General features: G+C 50.1%; 1 protein-coding gene across 3 annotated transcripts; it reads left to right on the plus strand.

The window, feature by feature from the left end:
• The first annotated feature begins 9245 nt into the window (after window positions 1-9245).
• GPR157 (G protein-coupled receptor 157) lies at window positions 9246-22256 on the plus strand. 3 transcript variants are annotated; one of them, XM_084274744.1, is made up of 5 exons: window positions 9246-9736; window positions 15574-15787; window positions 18066-18260; window positions 18834-19088; window positions 21473-22256. In XM_084274744.1, exons 1-4 carry the CDS (start codon window positions 9360-9362, stop codon window positions 19047-19049), a joined length of 1002 nt encoding a protein of 333 aa, XP_084130870.1. In that variant the 5' UTR covers window positions 9246-9359; the 3' UTR covers window positions 19050-19088; window positions 21473-22256. The 3 variants fall into 3 exon arrangements, with proteins under 3 accessions (XP_084130870.1, XP_084130872.1, XP_084130871.1); XM_084274746.1 differs by having other exon boundaries at window positions 18232-18260; window positions 18834-19101; XM_084274745.1 differs by having other exon boundaries at window positions 18232-18260.
• Window positions 22257-22459: the final 203 nt, after the last annotated feature.

The following is a 22459-nucleotide window of genomic DNA, read 5'->3' on the forward strand; positions in this document are numbered from 1 at the left end:
TGCATTTGGAGAAGCAAGACCCTTCCTGTCCTACCTGAAGGTTCCTAACAGGAGAGACTGACATCTTTGGGAGGAAGGGAAGAATCTATTCTTGCTCAGTAAGCACTGTCAGTGGCTTGGTACAGCCTTAAGATAACTTTACCCTGGGATGCCAGTGCACCTTAGTAAGCATAGCAGACTCAGCTGGATGTTACTTCTAATTCTGTGGCTTAGAAATAGGCAGGGTTGATTAAACCAGCCTGTATGAAACATGTTAAGCATCCTGATCTGGCTTTGAAGTCTTGTTAAAATAAGTGGTTGAACTAGTTGATTAGGTTGGAGTCTCTTCCAACCTAAATCTTTCTGGAGTTGGAAAACTGTGAACTTCACCTGTTCATTCAAGCTCTCCCATTGCTGAGTTTCACCCACAAATTCAGCTTTGTTTTGGCTTGAAAGGGGAAGTATTGGAAGTCTCCAGTGTCAAGAGGATCTGTTTGCATCAGGCTCCTAGCAAGAGTTGTTCAGATCCTTGGAGAAACTCTGTAATTCTTCAGGTCTGAGCTCAAGGCTTGTGACTAGGGCAGTCCCACTTGATGACAATAGGGGAACAACACAATGCTGAGAATGAACTTGAAATAAATGTGCTTAATTGAAGCTTGTGGGATCACATATTTCAGTGATGACTAAATGGTTGCTGCAGATCTCACCTGGCAGGGCTCTTTGCCTTTCTTGGAATGCAGTCTTTCTGTAAAGGAGACTATTTCCATCCTCCACACCCATCAGCTGCTTGTCTAACTGTAGTGATTTCTTTCTAGGCTGCTTCCTTGTAGACAACCCCCAAAAGCAGAATGCTTTCCACACGTGCACAATTGCAGTAAGTTTGCCAAGTACCTGAACTTCAAGGGAGGAGAAAAGGATTTGCTGGAACAGAAGAGCTGCCCCACTTACCTGCCAGCACCTTTGCACAGGTATCTCCTACCTCTGAACTAGCTAAGAATCCAGAGCTGTTCCCAAGTCAGTCATGCCCAGGATTACAGCTTCTGGGCATCTAGATATAAGAGGAAACTCAAAAGCTGGATCACTTTCTCCAGTAGTCCAAATCCCTGCTTTTCCTGCAGATGTTGAACCATCAGAGTTAAGCAGTTCCAGGTCTGCAGAGGGAGTGTAGCTTTTGGCTGCATAGCTTTCAAGCTGGGCTTCTGAAACTTGAAGGATCCTTGCCTGACTGCTGGCTTATTTTTTTGGACTCCACATGATGGTGAGATCCATCCACATCTGTGGAGGAGACTTGTGGAATTTCTTAGTTGAGGAAAAAAAAATACTCATGTCTGTATTGTCCCAGGTTTATGTAATTAAAACCACTGAGTTGCAGTAGTATGTTCTGTCTAGGTACATCAATAGGGAGAGGTGGAGAAGGAGGGTCCTTTGTAACTGCTGGTGAAGTGATTTTATATTTAATATTTAGTGCATATTAAGGAACAATGGTGCTTTTCTCAGTGTCTTGGATTGTGCCATAAAAGCCATCATGACCTGCACTAAGGTAATAAATATTGTCTAGATGTCTAGGACACTGGTCTGGAAGCCTGTGTTCCTGTCAGTCTCCTTCCTGCTTCACACACTTTGGTCTTGCATGTGTGGTGATGTGCATAGGGGTGATGCAAGTTGCTCTGGATCTGCCCTTGTGGACCCAGTACCTATAAAATCAAAAGACTTTTTCAGCTTCAGACACACTTGAGCTTCCTGGGTTGCAAGAAGTGTGTGTGGGTGTTGCCCCTGCACTCGTGTCCTTCCTTTATGTGTTGTCTAGAGCTCACTACTTGGAGATAGAGAGACAGAAATGCCAGGTTGTGGCTGCCAGGAGCAGGACTCGATGGCTCAGGTCCAGCTGAGATATGTATTGGCATGTAAGATGCTGTCTCCTTGCAGCTGAAACCTCAAGTAGATTTGTTTGGACCAGCTGAGCAGCACTGATGTGGTATGTGGCACACCCTCTCTTCTGCTTTGGGTGCTGGGCACGTGTTTTTTGGGGCTACCCTTGGGTAAAGGGGTGGCTTTGCTGCTCCACGTTCCCCCAAAGTGTTCAACCATCTCAGCTTGGATGCCTTGCTTCCCTTGCATAAAACAGTAGGAATTCTTACAGGTAGCAAGCAACAGAGTTCAAACGATTTGGAAAATGAAAAGCAGGATCATCATCCTGCTGTGCAGACACAAGGTTGCTCCCCAAAAGCATCTTCTTCCTGGCCTGGTCATGCTGAATTTTGAGTGGCTCAAAGGAGAGTCTTACAGTTCCCAAAACAGCAATTCTGCAGTCTCATCTGTCCCCAGAGGAAGAGGGAAGATGAAGTAGTACCTTCCTCTTCTGTACCAGATTGTTTTGCTCTCCTGTAGCTTGTCCCTGACCCGTTAATTGCCTTTGAGATAGTCTGGTTTGTTCTGATCCTGATGGGAAATGTTGGAGGGATGATTAGGTCATTGTTTAAACAAGACAGCTAGTTCCAGAGTGGGACACGTTTTCAGGGCAGGGAGGTGGGTACTGTTGTCAAGTCTTGGTTTTGATGGTTTGGAATTGTTTGCTTTTACCCCTCAGGATGAAAAGGCTACAGTCCAGCAGTGATCTGTTAATTGGTGCTGTCTCCTGGGACACATGGAAGGAGCCCTTGCTTTATCATCACAATGCTTGGTGGGTATCCCTGTTCTCTGCTGTACTGGACCTCACCTTTGTCAGTCCTCTGCCCTCTATGTAATATCACAGGAGCTTTTCCCTTCACCTGCACTGCCATCCCATACAATAAAAGCCACTGAATCTTATCTCACAACTCTTGCAGTAAACCGAACAGGTTTCTCTTGGCTTATGGTATGTCTTTTTGGGAGGGGGAAAAAAAGGCAACACTCCCAGATACTGGCCCTTCTGATGACTTGGTGATAGCCAGGAGCTTGGAGTTCTTGCCTTCCAGTTGGTGCTCACATCCTCCTTTGCAGGGTGGCAGGTTTCTGATACTTGATGGATGATGATAATGTAGTTCCATGGTGAGGAAAACAGTGGGAGCAACAAAGAATGCAGAGTCTTGGCTGTCTGTCTTGCTAGCCAAACACTAACCCAAGTTCTTGACATCCTTAACTTGGTCTTCTAGAAGGGGTAGTAGAAGGCTTAGATGTCTTGGTTTATGCAGATGTAGTGTTGCCAGCCTATCACCAGGAGAAATTAGAGGCTGACAAAAGCCAACAACTTTCTAGTGGTGCAGCATGTTTTACCTTTATATTTGTGTTGCACAAGGTCCCCCCCTTGAGTAATAACCTGCTTTGAGGCGATGATGCAAGAGGTAAGGAATTGCTTTGCCCTGAAGGTTGTCTTCTCACATGTCCCTGTGTTTCCAGGAACTGAGGATGGCAGGAATGCAAGTTAACACCACATCTTGTGTGTCTCAGCCTGGTCCACGTGTATAGTGGGAAGGTCTTTAATACAAATAAGTATTGGTTCCCTTTTTTGTTTGTTTTGCAGGTGGTTGTGTTCCCAGCAAGCTCTGTTGGAGGGGTCCCATGTGTGACCTAAGAGCAGAGCTCTGCAGTCAAGTGACCCCACCAAGAAATTAAGGGGTTTGTCTCAAAGTGTTTCCAGAGGCTTAATAGTTTGTTGTTCATCTGTCCTGCTGGGATGGTGTGGTGTGGAACTTGGGAACATCACTGGGATAAATATGGATTGCAGACAAGTAAGCTGGGTTTATCTCATTAATGCTTGTAGAGGCCTGTGCCAAGACTGGGGGTAAGGGACAGGGTTACTCTCAGTGGGAGGGTTTGAGCCCCCTCTCCCTTGAAAGCTGTTTTCTATAGTACTATTGCACTTCATCAACTCGTTCTTTGTCCCCAGATTCTTGCCTTCTATGAATGAGAAGAGGAGCTTGAGCAACCTGCCCTAATGTCCTCCCCTTCCATGATGCCAGCTGTGAGTGTTTCTTTGGCAGTGTCTTAGCTGGTTGTTGTGAACAATAGTCAAGGAAGCAATCAGCAAGTATACTGCCCTAGAAGTGCTGCACATTGTTGGGCTTGCCTCATCTCCCTGGCTTGAGAGGTGGATGGGGATCCAGGTTGGGATGCTGCCCAGGTGTGCTGTCGCACTGGAGCAGAGGGCTGACCTGAGAAATGCCCGAGGGTGCTTGGTGTGGTCACATCATGAAAGAGAAGAGATGATGAAAAGAGAAGACAAACATGCTGCAAGGTGCTTTGCTCTTTCTTCCTCCTTCCCAAGGGCATCTTCCTGAGAGGAATGTACCAGCTCTTAACCCTGGCTTCCTCTCTGCTGACGCAGTGAAGCGAAGGATCAGGTGATGACTTAAAATGTTCACGTTCTGGAAACAGAGTTCAGGTGCTGCTAACACTTCTGCTAGCTTGTTTTATAGTTTTACAATCCCAGAGCTATGGTTGTGTTCAGAGAACTTGGTTTGTTAATTCTAGGCTGGATGCTGTCATAGGTACATGGTGTCTGGCGTGGGCACTGCCAGGCTCTGCAGATCCGTGTCGGTGAAGGGTTGTGCATGGTGCATGGAGTTTTGTGTTCCTCTGAGAAGGTGAGTGGGAGTTTGGTGTCTTACTGTCCCCAGGCTGAGCCCTGATGGGCTAATGAGCACATGGAACAGTAGTGCTGGTTCCTTGGGAGGAGCTGCAGGGTGATTCGGAAGCTCAAAGGGGTTTTGCCCAGTGATTTGGAAACTCAGAAGTGTTTCTGTCTAATGGCTGAATAAAAAAAGAACTTGGAAAAAATGTAGCTGTGTCAGTATGCATCTTCCTTTTGTTTTATCAGTGCAATGAAAATGAGTGCTACTGTTGTCCAGGCTCCTACTTAAACTACTACTAAGCTGTGGGCATGGCACAGGGATGGCAGAAGGTGTTAGAGCCATCAGCTGGCATCAGAGACAGGGTGGAGAAGTGCTTGGTAGAGCAGGACAACTAGAAAAAGTATTAGTGCCTGGAACAGCAGTGACCTCTCGTGGGTTGTGAGGCTGGGTGGCCATGCTGGCAGTTGGCACCTGGAGTGGGAGGATATTTGTTCTGTTGTGGTGATGTCACGCCTTAGAGCCAGCGTGGAATAGGGAGCTGGGGTTCCCTTGGCCAGGCATCAGAAACAAGCAGCTGTTGGTGCTGAGTGTCCTCTTCCTCACGTGTATGTGCTCTGAAGCTGTGATGTGCAATGATGTCCTAGTCCTTCAGGAGCCATCCAGGCTCCTCTCTCCCTGCAGCCGCCTCTGAGTGTTACCAGGGGAGTAAGAGACAGACCAGGGTGTTTGCTCATGCACTTGGCTTTTATCAGAGATGAAGACAGACTGGCTGATCTGGCCCAAAGTCAGAGTAACATGGTGCTCCACAGGCAAGGGTTGTGTCTGATATACGGAGGTACTGTGGCTCCTAATCACAGAATCCCAGACTGGTCTGGGCTGGAAGGGACCCCAAGGGTCACAGAGCTCAACCCCCTGCCACAGGCAGGGACACCAACCTCCAGGCCTGGAGCTACACGAGGTTGCTGAAGGCTTAAAAGCCCTAAAGCGCATCACTGGGTTCCCAGTGAACAGAGCCAACCTCAGCCCACCTTCACACAGAATCACAAGGTTGGAAGAGACCTTTGAAGGTCATCAAGTCCAACCATTCCCATCCTGTGCTAAACCAGATCCCTAAGTACCTCATTAACCCCTCTTTTTAAACACATCCAAGGAAGGTGACTCACCCCCCTCCCTGGGCAGCTTGTTCCAGCCCTGACAACTCTTTCAGTAACAAATTTTTTCTAATGTCCAACTGCAAAGTAGAAGCTGCTTTTTGAAGCATTTTTGGGTTGGTTTGGGTTTTTTTTTTTTTAAAGGTTCTGTCAGTGCATGGGACCTCACAGTTAGTGGAGGTAAAGTTATGTAGCTGCTGAGGGTTTGTAAGATGCAGGATGTAGCCTGCATGTCAGAAAGCTCTTTCAGTAGTTGGTGAGATGAATTCAAGCCAGGGAAAAAGCCTTTGTGCCATTCAACCAAATGCCAGGTTCCTCCCTGCGCTTGAAGAGCATCTGAAGGTGAAATTCTCAAAGGAAAATTCTCTATTTGCTTAGATTTTTACTTCAGAGCTACACACACCACTTCCTTTGAGCTGTCACATCATCATCTTTGGGCAGTTTCCAAATATTCCAATTCTCCAGACGACTGTGGATTCCCTGGGAACGTGTGTCTGGGCAGACAGCTGCAGGGCTACCCCACAACTGGGAGGTAACTGTGTTGAGGTCACGGGAATGCCACCGAGGTGCTGGTGGTGGATGTCTTGCAGATGTCAAGAAAGGGAAAGGAAACCTTCAGTAAGAAGTTATCTGCCTTCTGTTACTCCATTTTGAAGGACTAACTCTTCGTGTGAGCCCTTCTGAGTGCTGACTTCTGTGTGTAAATTTACCATATTCCTATTTTTAGAAAACAGGGAGAGATCCAGCTGAAGATCATATGCCTGTCCTATTTCTTTCTGATAGCTAAGGGGAAGATGCAGCGCTCAGAGAATCAAGGCAAAAGCAGAATCTATGTTCCCACTAACTGCTGGTCCTGACTCAGATAGTTGTTTTTTCCCAGTTCTAAAAAAAAAACCAACCTTTGTTTGTTGGGTCACCCCAAAATAAAAGCAGTGCCCCAAAAGCCCAGGGGATTTGGAGTGGTTGGTTTGGGATAGGTGGGTGTTTTGTGTTGTAAAAGTGGGGAGAGGGAAAGCAAAGAACAAGGAAGAAGCCCATAATGGATGAAAGCAGCAACTGGGAATGCAGCCGTGACAGAGTTTGGTCCTGTGGGGTTTTTGGGGTCAGATGGGAGCTAAAGAAAGCCTGGGACAGTAAGTTAAAAAAAGCTATTAGTGTTGGGCTGTGTTCAGGGGAAATGCAAGTTCCTGCGACTTCCTCTTCCTATGGAAAGTATGCAGAGGGCATCAGGCTCAGAAAACACCCCCTCCCCCAAACCCTTCTAAATGGAAGAGGCAGCTTGCCTGAAGTTTAACTGAGTGATCAAGGTCCAAAAGTTACACAGAAGATCTTTCCAAGATAGGTCACATTAATCAGTGTTAAATAACATGCACCAGGGTGACCAAAAAAGCCTGGATATAGCTGGGAACTTGGTAAAGAGAATTTTGAAGAGCTCTGAACTTCCATCCAGTAACTTGTTAGAAAATGTTGGAGTGATTTGTCCTTGGAAGTGAATCTCTGAAGCAGAAGCAACATGTTTGGACAGCACAGGAAAGGCATCTCTAAGTAAGATCCTTCCTTTGAGGTGCTCTGTGCTGACCCCTGTGGTCTCCTGTGCTCTGATTTAAACCAACCTGATAAAAAGCTCCAAAGATGACTTTCCAACCAGTACCTCATCCCAGGTAGCCAAGATGTCTCTGTATGTTGGTGAGAAGCTCTCTGTGAACTGGCAGAGTGGGGGTGAAGATGCATCCTGATGAACTGATGTGTCCCCAGGGATGTCCAGGATTCATTAGAAAATTGGATTTGAACTTAGGAAGTCAAAACCAGGTTAAGATAATCAAAAGCTTAAGGAGGGGGTGGAATGGGCAGCATGTTTTGAAGACAGCTGTGTGGAGTAGTGAAGGAAGAAATTGCTGCAGTGGACAAATGGGGAACACCTGCTCTTAAACCCCAGGGTGTAAGCAGTGGTGGTCCTCTTACACATCTGAGGGGGATGTGAGTGTATATTTTTAAGTGCAATTGGGTTTTTTTTCCCAGTAAAGTGGCACTAGTGTGAAAATAAGTTTCATTAAATAGTGGTTATCCTGGAAAAACTTTGTTTAAAATGGTGTGCTCTAAGTCCAGACAGGTCCAAATGATTTAATGTTGAGAAGGGCCCTTAATGTGGAAGATGGGAATGTGAATGTGGAGAGATACTGGTGGCCAAAAGTGATATGGAACTGAATAATTTGTGGTTTGCTTCTTCAAGGTATTTGTCAGGTGTGTTTTCTAGGGGGTGTTAGATGGCTTTGAGGTGCTGAGAGGGGCTTGGTGGGGGATTAAGGCAGCTGGGTTCACAGCTCAGAGTAAAACCCTGGTGAAAACTGAGTTCAGTCAGGATCCTTTATGGCTCGAGTGTGAGGAAGTGATTGAACTGGAGAGAAGGAGCCTGCTGAAACACAGCCCATCGAGGGTGTGAGGGCTGCGTGTCCATGTGGGAGCCAGGAACCATCCTGGAGTTATATCTGATCAATGGGTATCAATATCTGAAGGGTGGGACACAGGGGCCATGGGCAGCCTCTTCTCAGTGTCTGTGGGGACAGGACAAGGGTCGATGGGCTCAAGTTGGAGCACAGGGAGTTCCACACCAATCTGGGGAAGAACTTCTCCCCAGTGAGGGTGAGGGAGCCCTGGGACAGGCTGCCCAGGGGGTGTGGAGTCTCCTTCTCTGGAGAGATTCCAGCCCCGTCTGGACACCGACCTGTGTGCCCTGTCCCAGGGACCCTGCTTGGGCAGGGTTTGGACCCGATGGGCTCTGGAGGCCCCTTCCAGCCCCTGCGGTTCTGTGACGCTGTGAAGGACCCGCTTTCGGTAAGGAAGTTCTTGGGGGGTGGGGAAGGGGATGCTGTCTGTGCGGATAAAGCCACAGAAACGAACAAACGCCTTGAGCCGGTGGCGCTGTGTGTCGGCTCCCGGCTCTCTGACCCGCAGGGTGCGGGACCGGGTGCGGGACCCGGCCCGGGTCGGTGCTGGCGCGTCCCGGGGCTGCGGGAGGTGCCGATACGGTTGGTGCCAGCCCGGGGAGGGCTGATGGGACGTTATTGTCCCGGTACCCTCCGCTCCGGCTCTCGGCACGGCTCCAGCTGCCGCCAGCCTCCCGCGGGGGTGCCGCTCAGGCCCGGGGCAGGGACGGGACCGAGCTCGGCTTCCAGGAGCCGCCGGTAAAACGCGTGTTCCCTTCTGCACCGGCTCCTCCCGCCGCTCCGGGCCGGGCCGCCCCCGCGGCTGATTCCGCTGTAAAGCAAAAGGGGAATCTGCGGGCTGAGGGGGCCGGAGCAGCCTTTTCCCCAGCGCCGGGGCGTGAGCGGTGCCCGCCCGGGGCTGGGCCGGGGCAAAGCGGGGCTGGGCCGAGCTGCCGTGCCGGGCGGGGCGGGCCGGGTCCCCGCTGCGCTGCTCCGCTCCGCCGCTGCCCGGGCTGCCGAGCCGGCCCCCGCGGTCCTTCCCCGCCCCGCTGCCTGCTCGCCCGTCCCTTCCCTCCCTTCCCCTCCCCTCCCCTTCCCTCTCCTCTCGCCGCCCCCCCACGCCGAGCTCTGCTGCGCGGCCCGGGCCGCCCCGCCGGGTGCTCGGCTCCTTCCCGGCTCCTTCCCGGCTCCTTCCTCCGCTTCGCTGCCCGGCTGCTCCCGGGACCGGAGCCGCGTCCGTGTGTCCCGCCTGCGGCATGGCCGGGCCCCTGCCCCCCACAGAGCTGTACACCTCGGAGCGGGTGGTGGTGCTGGTCTCCTGCGTGCTGTCCTTCCTGGGCTCCAGCCTGCTGGTGTGTACCCACGCCCTGTGGCCGGAGCTGCGGACCCGTCCCCGCCAGCTCCTGCTCTACCTGTCGCTGGCAGACCTCTTCTCGGCCCTCTCGTACTTCTACGGGGTGCTGCAGGACTTCGACAGGACCTCGTGGGACTGCGTGCTGCAGGGCGCCCTGTCCACCTTCTCCAACACCAGCTCCTTCTTCTGGACCATGGCCATTGCCCTTTACCTCTATATCACCATTGTGAGGGGCTCGCCCACCGGCACGGGCTTGCTCTGCTGCTTCCACGTCGTGAGGTGGGTGCTGGCGGCCGATGCTGTGAGAGCACGAGGGGTGGACCCCACAGACACCCACCCACCCCCCCGGCTGCCCTGTGCTCCACGCTGGGCTCTGCTGGAGAGCTGGGATGGCATCGCCAGCTCTTTGAGGGCGAGCGGGTCCTTCTCGAGTTGCTGTAAACAGGGATCTCGCTCTGTTAACTGCCCTGCTTATTCCCCCCCCTTCTCCTGAAGAAATGGAGATCTGAAAAAGTTAAATGCTTTTCTTTCTCTAAGGTCACATAGGAAAGCTTTGATAGGAGATGATGACTGAAAGTCCTGCCTTCTGCTTATCCCCCATGAGCTGCTTCTCCTAGAAATAATATCACGAAGCCTGTGTTTGCAACCCCTCTGTGCTGCTGCCAGAACTCCTCTCTTTGGGGGCTGTTGCCACGGGTCCCCAACTGCCCAATATCAGCCTGGTGTGTAGATCCTTCCCCTTTCCCCACGCCGGTTGCTTTAAGCCAATACTCCTAGGAGAGTGTTGCCTACACGGGAGTAGGCTGCTAAAATGCACTCTTGCAACTTGTTTTGGCATGTTTGATTGAAAGCAAGACAAAACAGACCACAGTGTAGCTTTATGTCTCAGTCTGTGCTATTTAGTGAGCTGCTTTTCCACGTCGTGTTCAGTAAAAGCTTTCATTATGCAATTTCAGCTTGTGGAATCATGTGCTACCTACCCACGGAGCAAAACAGTGATCCCTTAGTCCTCTGTGCTGCCAGGCTTGTGCAATAAATTATGAGGAATGAGCTGGTTTGGAAAAAAAATAAGCAAGCCATCAGGGCAAACACTGGCTTTTCTTTGGTTTCTCAATCAAGTGTTTGTCACCTTTTGTTTTCAAACAGCATCATTTGGGAGATGATGGAATTGGAGTTGAGTCAGAGAAGCTGTGAAGCCAAGTGTGAGTCAGGGAGGGACTTCAATTCCTGCCTGACCTGCTCTGATTACTGCTTCCTGGCTGGGTCTGTGTGAGGCAGCCTGAGGTGATGGCAAGCACATCTGGGTCTGCCTGATGCTGTCTGTGAAGTGGAAATAAGGTGGGGTGAGGTTTGTTGGGTTCATTCATTCCAAGTGAATAGATTTGCACGGTGGGGATTGTGGAGAGGATGGAGTGCCAGGAAAGAGGAACAGAGAAATGGGGTCTGACTCCTTTACAGGGATGGTGTCTGCATCAGGCTACATCGAAGAGTTGATGCAAGTCTGGCCTACTGTAATTTTCCTGTCTGCTAATTGCTTGTTGTGTGGCCTTTGTACTCCCAGTTCTCTGTCTGGTTTAATGCTTCCCAGCCTCCTTGGCTACAAAGTGTGGAAAGAAATGGGCAGATTCCCTGGAATCATATTGGCTGTGATCTGGGCTGTCTTAAACAGGTAAAAGCCCTGAGCCATTGCTGTAGCCTTGTGATGGAGAGGACAGGGGTGTTCACACTGGAATGCCACTGGGTCAATCTGCTGGGTTTATTTTCAGTTAAAATAATAAGCGTGTTCTGATCGGGGTTTTGATCAGCTCCACTTGCTCTGTTTAATGCTGGTGCTTTCACTGAAGACCCAGTGCCAGGTTCTGCTTTGTCAATGCCTCCCATTCCATGCAGAGATGGTGCTTAAAGCTTCTTCCTGCTTTATCATCTGTAGGCAAAGCCAGAGAGAACGAGCGAGGACCTGTGCTCTGCCCATCCCCTCGTGCCACATCTTCCCCCTTTCCATCCTTACCTGAGAAAGGAAAAACCCCAAGTAGTGGATGGAATGCTTGGGCACAGCTCCTTCTCAGGAAGCCCAGCTGATGCTCTGGTGCTGTTAGCCTAAAACTCCCTTCGTATGGTGCTGATAGGAACTGCTGGGACTGGTCGGAAGGATGCTGACGTGTAGGTTGGCTGTGGAAGGGAGGTGTGGAGGACTCAGGGCAAAAGGGAAGGTGGCAAAGGGCAGATGATTTTTTTAAAAAATGCTGATTCAAAGGTAAGATTGCAGTGTGTTTGTCTAGGCAGGAGCTTGGGATTTCAGTGGGGTGGTTTCCCCCTCCTGGCTTGGTGGGTTGCTGGTAGTCAGGCAGTGATGGCTGCGTGAAGAGCCCTTCTGAGGTGCTTCTGGAGGGGATTCGAGGCAGGATGGAGCTGTCATGCATGGTTCCTGATCATGAGTGGTTCCTCCTAAGAGGCTGGTGTTTGCAAAGATGAATACTCTGTTGAGTATGACCAGAGACTCCTCGGTAGCTGAGTGGAGCTGGCTAGAGATACCTTGGAAGTCAGCACCTGAAATTTTCCCTTTGGGGAAATTACAGTGTCAAAACTGGACCCAGCCTGTGAAACAGGTTTGTTCCTCACTGATTCGTGTGCTAACACATCCACCTGCCCTACTGCAGGGCCAGAGAACCACAGCCTCTGTTTTGGTTTTAAACTTGCTGAGCTCAGATAAGCTTTGCAAACTATCTCACACTTAGCTTTGAAGATCTGTACCTAGTTGTGAGTGTGAGTTCGGGTGCCCAGAGCACAACTTTCCAGGCTGCATCGCTCCTTCTGGCTTTCTAAGCACCAAGTATCATTTGGTTGGGTAATGTCACCTTTGCTGTGAGAGGAGTTGATCCAGATTTGGGGGGAGGGATGGACCAGACCCCACCTTGGCATTGCTTCTTGCTTTTGACAGCAATTGCTGTTGACCTCTGAAATATTTGCATTTTATGATCAGCCTGTGCAGATGGTTATAGGTGTATATATATGCTTTATATATATATATATAATGTGTTTATAACATATCATTCCACATGGACTGTATTGTGCATCGACTCTGTAACTGGCACAAGGATGAACAGTCCTTTATATATATGTGTGTGTGTATATATACACCCATATACTTACATATATACTTACATTTTTATATATAAAGTGCCTATGACTGTATTGATAAACATTCTTTGGAACCACAGAATGGGTGGCTCAGAGCTGGGCTCAGGTCCCTGAGTGCTGCCTGCAAAGCTCAGGGGTCTCTTGAAATCTCCTGCAGCTTTATCATGTGCTTTATGGTAACTTGTAGGTCAGGCCAACCCAAGGGCAAGCTGCTGCACTGCTGGTGCCTTGGCTTCTAAATTCTGGCATCCTTTGCTGGGAGGAGCCTTTGCTTGGTACCAGGGAGCTCAGTACTGCAAGCTGTCTAGTGTTTGGAGGGGAGGAATAAGAAAAAAAATCCAAATTAAATAGGAGCAGGTTTGATCTGGAGTTCTGCTTAGCAAGGTGTGCTCAAACTGTTCTCCTGAAATGGGCTGGTATATCCAGAAGACTGATTTTTCTCTCTTACAGAGTGTAAAAATTCCTGTCCTGAGAAGGAATGGCCTGCAGGCTTGCTGGCAGGAGGGCTCAGTGTGTAACCTGGGCAGGCAGGTGACTGCAGAGCTTCCCAGAGCCTCTGGGGAAAAGGCAGCTGTGCAGCATAAATCAAGAGGTGGTGTTAAGCAACCCGACCCAGGCACACTGGGAATGGGAAAACCCAGTGCAACTGGGGCTGTGCCCTGCTGTGGTTGAAGGGTCACCTTGTGTACATGCAGAATTTACACCCTGGGCTGTGTGTATCCTCATTAACAGACTGCCAGGGGCTCTCTTAGGGAATTAAGTACTGGGGTACCCGCCTTAGGGATGGGATTGGCAGCCTTTTTATGGAGGTGGGAGGAGGAGCAGTTCAGGGGTTCCTAAGAATACTCAAATCACTAGTCTCAGTTCTCTCTTCCAGTTTTTTGAAAGGGAGCTGAAGGAGTTCACCAGAACAGCCACTTGTTTCCTAGATTCTTTCTAACTTGGAGTCTGTGATCTCTTGTCTTTGGGATTAGTTGCAATGACCATCCTGAGACACTGTGTTAGTGACAAGTGAAAATACCACCTCATACATGGCGATATCCCTCTGCTTTCTCCCTCTTTACCAGACAGATACTTGAAGATTATTTTGAAGTCCCTTTCCTAGCAGTCTGTTATTTTCTACCACAGCCTCTCTCAAGGCATCTGTACGTGTTTATGCTGTTCCCTTATATCCTCTCTCTCTTATACCTGTTATATCCCTGCCCAATAACTCGACCTGGTTTTATCTTCTCATGTAATTCTCTTTTCAGTTTCAGGTCACTCTGGAGAATGTTATTTAGGCAAATGAGTTTCTTGCTGCACTTCCCTTTTCTGGGTGCTGGACCCCTTGTGCCCCTTGGTATGGTTTCTGCAAGGAAGTGCAGCTCTCTTGATGCCTTTACCCCAGTGTTTGGGGCTCCCAAGTGCACGGAAGTCTCAGCCTCTGCAATCCTTGTTTTTCACTGTTTTTTACCCAAATGAGCCTTGAGTTGTGTAGAAACTTCAGTGGGGGTGAGGATGCTGGGAGTGTTTTTGGAAAGCCTGCTCTGATAATAGCAGGGGGAGAGCTTCCTGCAGCAGAACTGTCCTTAAATAACACCGCTGCTGGGGATCAGCACGGGCTGTCCTGCACTGAACGTTGGAACAAAATGTTCCAAACTCACTAAAGGGTTGACTCTGAATTATTTTTTTACAGTGATACATTCAAATTTGTTTCATTTTAGGGGCTAGGTGAGCCCAGAGCTTATCTAGGAGTAGGGAGTGGCATGTTTTTGAGCCTAATATCATGGCTTTCTCTCTGATTTCTCAATTGGGCTGCAGAATTTCAGATACTCTGGTCTAGGCAAGTGCTGGCTGAGCACAGCCTGATGCACGTGATGCTGATTTTAGGAGGAAGGTCCTTTGCAGGCTCTCAGCAGCTGCTGTGGGCTGTCAGTAACGAGGAAGGTAATGAGAGCAATACAGTGATGCCTTGGATGCCTTTGCATCAGGAGAGTTATGCTGGAAGCCCAGTCTGAGCACTCTTTGAAGTGTCCTGTATTGAGGGAGTGTCCCTTGTCCCTCCACAGAACCTTTCTCTGAGGATGAATGTGGGAAGAGCAGGAGATGTGTTCAGTGGAGTGCAGGGCAGTATTTTCGTCCTGGAGTGATTTGTGAGTTGTAGCTCACAGGGCAGGCACACCAAGTCCTGGGTATTAACAGCACCCAGGAAGGGGCTGAGTATTTTTACATTCAGGGTCATGGAATTTTTCAGCTCGTGTGTTTTTCTGGTCAGCCCAGGCTGCTGAGTGACTTAATTCACGTGTGTCATCACAGTTCATTTTCTTCTAAATGCTTCCCTGTGTTTGCCTCTGCTGTCAGGAGAGAAGGCAAAGTCAAAACCCAGCTCCAAATTATGTGAATGTAGCTCCTCTTTGCTTTCTTAGCCTTTTACTGTCACTTTTGGTGCCTCTCCTTGGGAAGAAGCTCTCTGTCCTTCCAAAATTATCCTTTTGCTCCCATGACAGTGATTACACCTCTGTTTAGAAACAAAACAAACAAAAAAACCCCACTGATGGTGTAACTGTGGGTTTCTGTGTGTGTGTGCAGGTCCTTTGTGCCAAGCATCACTTGGGAGTGGGCACGTGGGATTTGGCTCCTTGTGCTCGGAAAGCTGAGGATCAGGCAGCTTGCTCTTGAATGGCTGGGGCCTTCAGGATGGTCACACTGACCTTGCCAAACCCTCAACCTCACCTGTATCCAGGAGAGAAGGGGGGTAGGTGGGATGTCTCCCCCTCACCTCGCTGGACCCTCGCTGCTCACCACACAGGGCAGGTTCCACTTCAGAGTGCAGCACATCTGCCCTTCAGACGGGTGATCCACGTTCCTAGAGGGGCTCCCTAGGAAGGGGTTTGCATGCTGGAGAATCCTTTGATCTGTCACCCAGTTTCTCAGGGGTGTGGAGGGCTTAAACTGAGCATGTCCTTGGCTTAACCTTGCTCCTTCTGTGCTTTATTCAGCTGGGGAGTCCCCCTTGGCATTACAGTGGCTGCTGTGGCTCTGAAGAAGATTGGATACGATGCCTCCAACGTGTCTGTGGGCTGGTGTTGGGTCAACTTGGATGCAGAAGATCGGGTCTTGTGGATGTTGTTAACAGGGAAAGTTTGGGAGATACTGGCCTATGTGACTTTGCCAGTGCTCTACATCCTCATCAAGAAGCACATTAATAGAGCGGTGAGTATTTTGCTGCTTTCAGCTTAGGTCACAGACCTGCTGTGTGATTGCACCCTCCGTGCTTTGAAGATCATTGCTGTGTATTTAGCAGCTACACAGGCAGGAATTGCTTCAGAAGTGGGATCTGAAACACATCCAGCACCAGACTGAGCAGCCTGCAGCATCCTTGCACGGTGACTTAGCACAGGAGGGAGTGTAAAAGCCTTTGGAAAGCTTTAAGGGGTTATGGGATGTACAGGGGGTGAAATGGAAATCCAGTGGTAGGAATTGAAACAGGATGTGAAGGGCAAAATTTAGCTTTAGTTGGTCTTCCCCAGTTCCACTCACAGCAAGCCTGAGGTTGGTGCCTGGACATCTCCCCCCTCTGTTTTAGGGTCCCCCATGATAGCCTGTGTTTGTAACTACCTGCTTTGTGGTAGGTGCATGAAGCCCCACTGAGGAGCCCAGTTCTCTAGCATTAGGCACCACATGTGTACACAGTACAGAAGACACCCTGTCCTGTGAGAATTCGGAGGCTTATTTGCTGCTGTTCCTTGTGAACACAAAGAATCCAGGCAGCTAGGACAGCATTGGGCTTGTAGGGAAGTCTAGCTTGAGAGCAGCTGAAGGAACTGCATCCAGAGGTTCCTTTTTTTCTAGGGAAACCCCCCCACATCTGGATAGACATCTGAGGAAGTGCTGCCCCTGCAAACCTGTTTGCTGTGGTGGAGCTGTGGCAGTGGCACCTGGCGGGGGGAACACAAATCCAGTGAGGGCAGGATCCCACAGACGAGTTGGAAGAGCAGCATGGGCTCCAGCATGTTACTCTAAGGGTGCTGGAGAGTCGAAGGGGAGGTGGGGAGGGTTTGCTGGTGCCTGTCACCACCACCTGACATAAATCAGGCAGGACGCTGTGTTCCAGCAGCTGTCAGAGCAGTGTGACTGCCTGGAAACATGACCCCCCCGGCCAGGCTGTCCCCCTCCTGCTCTGCCTGGGGCTCGTCCCAGCCCTGAGCATGGGAGCAGGCAGCTGTCCCTCTGGTCTCATCATGGGGGGCTGGAGCAGCAGCACAGCTGGGTACCGCTCTTCCCATCACTGGGGTCTTTGCCCAGCCTGGCAGGCTGCTCACGGGGCTCCTTCAGCATCAGGAGGGCTCCTGCTTCAACCAGGGCTGGCTTTGGGCTGTTAATTAATATTGGGAACCAGTTTTGCAGCCTGAACAGGAGAAGTTACAGCAGTAGCTGTTGTGGGGGGCAGGCAGGGTGTGCACTGGGGGCTATCCAAATGGCAAAGGCTGCGTGGGAGGGGGTGGGAATCTGCGCTGAAAGCCCTTCACAGAGGCCACCACCCAGTTGTCATACAGCTCCAGGCTGGGGGGGGGAAGGTGTCAGGACTGGGATCAGTCCTGGGGTCACATCAAAGCAAGATGTGCTCTGTAGCCCCGATGGTAGGAGGGATAGTTCTGTGCAGGTTGGCTCTCCTGGGAGTTAATCTCTCCACCCACATGAACATGGTTGGTGTTCAGCATCGCAGCTGCTCTGTGTGCTCTGAGCACATCCAGTGGCTTCTACTTTAGGGAGGTCTCATGAGACTTACCCCTCTGATCCCCCAACCCAGGGCACACATCCCAATTAAATATTTTTCCACATATGATGGTATTGAGGTTTGCTGGCCTCCCCAAATCCACAGGAGCCTGTTGCTGACAGTACATGGTCAGAAGTGAGGTGGGATCTACACAAACATACCGAAGAGCCGCTTCACCTGGGTGTAAATTTCTTGTGGAACTTGCTGGTTGTGGTAAAGGCCAAAAGTTTGAGTAGTTTGAGAAGGATGAGCCAGACTTCTCCCTCTCTCTCTGTGTGTGTATCTATCAGGAGGCTTTCCCAAGGCCAAACCCTTAGCTGTGTGCTTACAAAGTGGTGAAGCCAGCAACCATAGGGCTGGGCCAGGATGGTTTTGTGGAGCACTACTTTATATATATAAACATATATATATATATTAGGTTGTTATGACCTGGTTTCTTGGTAACTATCTAGTGAAGGTTGTTAATATAAAGCTTTAGTGGCTGATAAGGGCTGGATAACCTTTACTTGCCACACCTTGACTTCAGTGGGACTGTTTCCATTAGCAAGGGCAGCAAGTGGCTGAAGATGGGTGCCCATAGCTGTGTCCCAGTTAACTTTCCCACAAGATGCAAAAGATACTCAGCTCCAGGGATTCTTTCCAAAGCAAGTTAAATGTCCAATGTGTGTAGCTTTTCTGTTCATGTTTTTGTCTCCCTCCCACCCTCCACGGAAGCATGCAGCTCTCTCAGAGTACCGCCCCATTCTCTCAAGAGCACCTGCCTTTCAGCCCCGGACTTCCATAGCAGATAAGAAGTTGATTCTCATCCCTGTCATCTTTATCATCCTCCGCATCTGGAGCACTGTGCGATTCATTCTCACCCTCTGTAACTCCCCTGCAGTGCAAAATTCAGTCCTGGTTGTCCTACATGTAAGTATTTGCCAGGAAATGCATTAAAAGGAGGATCTGGGAGGGAGATGAGGCTTTGTGGCTCTTAGTATCAGTTTTCGTGGCGGGATGCAGCGTGTACTGGTAAAAAAAAACCCCATGAGCTTTGCAAGTGCATCTGCATCCTGGATGCTCAGGGATGCTCTGCCTGGGATGCTCAGCAATAGCTATTTCAGCAGCATCTAGTGGCTGCGGGAATAAATGCAACAGGAGCGTCGGGCAGTGCCCACGGCTTGTAGGAAAAGCAGGCTGAGGCCAGAAAGGTTGGGTGTCTGGCCTTCAGCAGGGCTCAACCTGCCCCTCCCCTAGACCCGGCTGTAGAAACAGTGCCCCCAAAGCCCTCTGGTCTGTAGAAACGGTGTCCCCAAAGGCCTCTGGTCTGCTTTTGGGTGCAAGGTTGGCTTTTCTGAAGCGTTTTTCTCTTTTCCTCATTTAGGTGTGGGAGTTGCTGCCCGTCTGTTGGGCAGTACCAGGGCTGCTCTGACGCGGCGTTCGCTCTTCTCTGGTGGGTTCCTGTAGGAACAGCACCAGTTAATCCCTTTCTTGCCCTTGCAGGGAATTGGTAACACGTTCCAGGGAGGTGCCAACTGCATTATGTTTGTCCTCTGCACACGGGTGGTCCGGACTCGGCTGTTTTCCTCCCTTTGTTGTTGCAACTGTGATGAGCTGGATTGGCCTCTGCGAAGATCAAACCGCTCCTGGCAGCGCCCAGAGCCCGACAAGGATGTGCCAGCCCCTGAGAGGACGAAACCCTTGCTGTCCAGCACCTGAGCCTGGGCTGCCCACATCGTGCTTTCTTCTTCTTCCTTGGTAAAGATCTAGCGTGAGTCTTTTTTCCTGCCCTACCTGTGCACAGCCTTGTGATGTGAGGGGAGGGGAGCAGCTGCTGGCCAGCAGTTGCTGGAGAGGTCTGTTCCTGCTGCTGCTGGGGGGTTCCTTGTCTCCAGCAGCTCCCCATCACGCTCCTTTGGGGTGAAACCACTCGCCTTCCCTGTGAGCTGGGGTGGCATCTGTTACTCAGGCTGGTAGAAAGAGGAACCAGACTGCAGCACTGTCTGACCCGCAAGGACAGGACACCAGTGAAGACTGAAAAGGAGGAATTAGTGGCTCGTCCTGATGTAAATTAACATGTGTGTGTATTCCTTCAGTACTGCCCAGTTTGTATGTGTTTAGTGTCCCCAGTGTTCCTCATGGGGTAATAGATCCCTGCTGCTGATCATCAGAAGGAAATGGAGGATAAGGGATTTATTTATCTGAGCTTATGGAGAAACTCTGCAGAGGCAAAACTTCACAGAAACTCCTCATCACTTCAAGTGATGGACACCGATGCCCTTGCATTGGCTTGTTGTGGCAGCATCTTGCTTCCTCGTGCTTGACCTCAGGAGTGATAGTTGCAGAACACACAGGGGTGTCAAGCCCTAACCTGTTAGAGTGCTTGGGTTGGGGTGCTCTGGGGACTTCTGTCTGTGAAGCAGATGTTAGTAACGCTCTTCAGTAGCAGAGTGCAGCTGAAGGAGGTAATAACGTTGAGCAGCTGTCCTGACTGCTCAGGTGAAGCTGAACTGTGGTGTGCTGGGGACTGCAGGCTCCTCAGAGCATGAAACCCCATGTTCTCCTGCAGGTCACCCTGGGTAAGAAGGGGCTATCAGAAGGGCAAAACATCTGTCTGGTTGTGGGGCACAGCAGGGGCTGAGGACCCCGGAGAGCAAGCTGTGTGCTGGGCATGGTTGGCTGCTGGGCAGACCTCTCCCATACCCCTGCTGCTTCTCCTCCCAGACCACAAGGCACCCAACAAACAAAGGATCTTTATTTTTTTTTTAGTTTTAGTTTTTGTAACAAGTTGCTGCAGAAAGAATGGGAGCCCATGAATTGTGGGGAGAGAGGGTAGCTGTCAGGCTCCCACTGCTCCAGGCACCCACCTGCCCAAAAGCTGTTCTCATTAGTTTAATTTGAGTCCTGCTAACAGCATGCAGATCATTAAATGATACAGTGATGCCATGGGAATACAGGCAGAGGTGAGTCCTGCCATTTCCTGAATTGAAGACTTGTTATTATTACATGAATATTTTAGCCCCCCTATACCCAGGCTGTGTACCCACAGGAAGGTGGAGTCCTCAAGAGCTTGTTAGCCTGTCTCATGGGGCTGTAGAGGGGCTCAGCTCTTTAGCATCTCTCAAGTCCTTGGAGGGTAGATGCAAGCATCTTCTCTCTGGCACAGATGACTTCAAAAGGTTTTGCTTCCTTTCAAAAGGCTTTTTTTAAACTTCCTAAAGCTGAGCTTGGTAGCTCAACCCTATGTCAATCCCACGTGGCTTGAAAGAGGATCTAAGTTTAAAGCGTCCTGCAGAAAGGCAGGATGGTCAATGTCAGGTTTTGAGACCTAGAATTGTGTTGAGTTCTGTTTTTCAGAGCCAGCCCTGAGGAGAAGGAAGTACAACTGTCACCAGGTTGGCTCAGGGTAAACCAAACACCACAAACACACAAAATAAATCACCACCCCCCACAAAACACCCAACAAACCCTAATGAAACCAGACCCCCCACCCTGTTCTCAGTTTGCCCTTTTTCCATAACAGAGCTCCAAGAAGTGCCTGTGGAGGAATGTGCAGCTCAAGAGCATTACGTTTCCAGCTCCCAGGGGTTCAGGGAAGCATGCTGGTTTCTAAAGGCCAGCTATTGGCAACAGCACTGGTGATGACCCCAGTGGAAATTCTCTGGTCCTCTTCATGGAGGCAAGGGCAGAGAAAGAAAAGCAGGCAACAGATCCTCTTGGAAGCATGTCAGTAGCTCCTAATGAGAAGCTGACTGCAGCATGGATATAAACAGTGATGGGGCGGTGGGTGGAAGCAGGTGGCTGCTCCTGGCAGATCTCTGGTGTGAAGTACAAGTAGGGGTGGTGCTGGGGTGCAGCTCTCCCCACAGTCTCAGTTGTCTGTGGAGATGACTCTGGACTCTTTCCTGGCAGGTGTGGACTGGAGAATTTTAGCTCTGATGCTTTTGAAGGCAACTGAGGTCCAGGTACCTGTTGGTACTTCAGGAACAGGTCCACTGTGGCTGTGCTGAGCTGCAGCAAAGTGAGGTCCCTGCAGCAGGAGCTGCAGAGGGTCTGTTATCCTGGCTCAGGGCAAACCTCTGTGCACTGGCTGCAGGAAGATGGGTCAGTCCTGGATTTTAACTGTGCTTTATTTTGAGCAGGTGTGGGTTCATCCCAGAGGCCCACAGAGGGAGCTGAAGCCTGGGGAAAAGCACTGCTGGAGTGGCTGAGCACAGGGAAGAGGTCCGGCTCCTCCTCGGCATTCAGACACCGGCTGCTTTGGTCTCAAACTTTGCTCAGGATCCTCTGGAAGATGCTGTTTGACTGTAGCCCAACTTCCTGGTGTTCTTCCCTCCACTGTAAATCTTACAAATTGTTTGGGGTTTTGCTTCTCTGTCTGACAAGGCAAATGTGTTGTGAGTTCTGGGGTGAGCAAATAACATGGCAATAGGAGAACTTCAGTAGGTGCTGGATAGGACTATCCTGGGCAGGGATTTCAGTCCTAGTTGTGAGAGGTCTTCCAGGGAGCTCAACTGGCTCCTGTTCTTCACTTGAACACGGACAGTGGTATGCAAACACGCTTGTTTTGTGGCAGCAATGGACAGTTCCTACTCCTCAGTGGTTAGGGGTCATCATCATCATCAGGGTTTGCTGCTTCTGGGGGATATCTGAATTCTGGTGACTCTCTTGGTGCTCAGGGATATGGGATATACCACCCCAGCCTCCAGCAAGGACAGCAAGACAGTGCCTGGCGAGTGCTCTGAGCTCCAGATGTCCAGTGCTGAAGCACAGGCTACGTCTGTTCTGCTTTGGGAGTGTTCTTCAGAGCTGGGCAGGGGATGGTTTCTCTTTGCTCTTTGGAGACAGTGTTTTACCTGATTTACAGTTCTCTGCTTGTTGGTTTTTTAAATGTGTTCTCCAACTGTTACAAAATAAAGTTTTATTCTTTACCAAGATGTTGTTCAAGCATGTTGTGCCAGGTCTCAGCACTTGGGAGAGTTTGGATGAGAAACCATTGCAAGATCTTCCTTCAGGTTTCTTTTGTGTCTACCTTAAAGACTAAGGCCTGGCCAGGAAGACAAATCTTTCCTACCTCTTTGTAGACCTGTTCCTCACCAATCTTCGTTATATGTATAGAAATGTGAAGC

The sequence above is a fragment of the Gallinula chloropus genome, assembly GCF_964237585.1.
Source record: "Gallinula chloropus genome assembly, chromosome: 23".
In the NCBI taxonomy this organism is placed as follows: Eukaryota; Metazoa; Chordata; class Aves; order Gruiformes; family Rallidae; genus Gallinula; species Gallinula chloropus.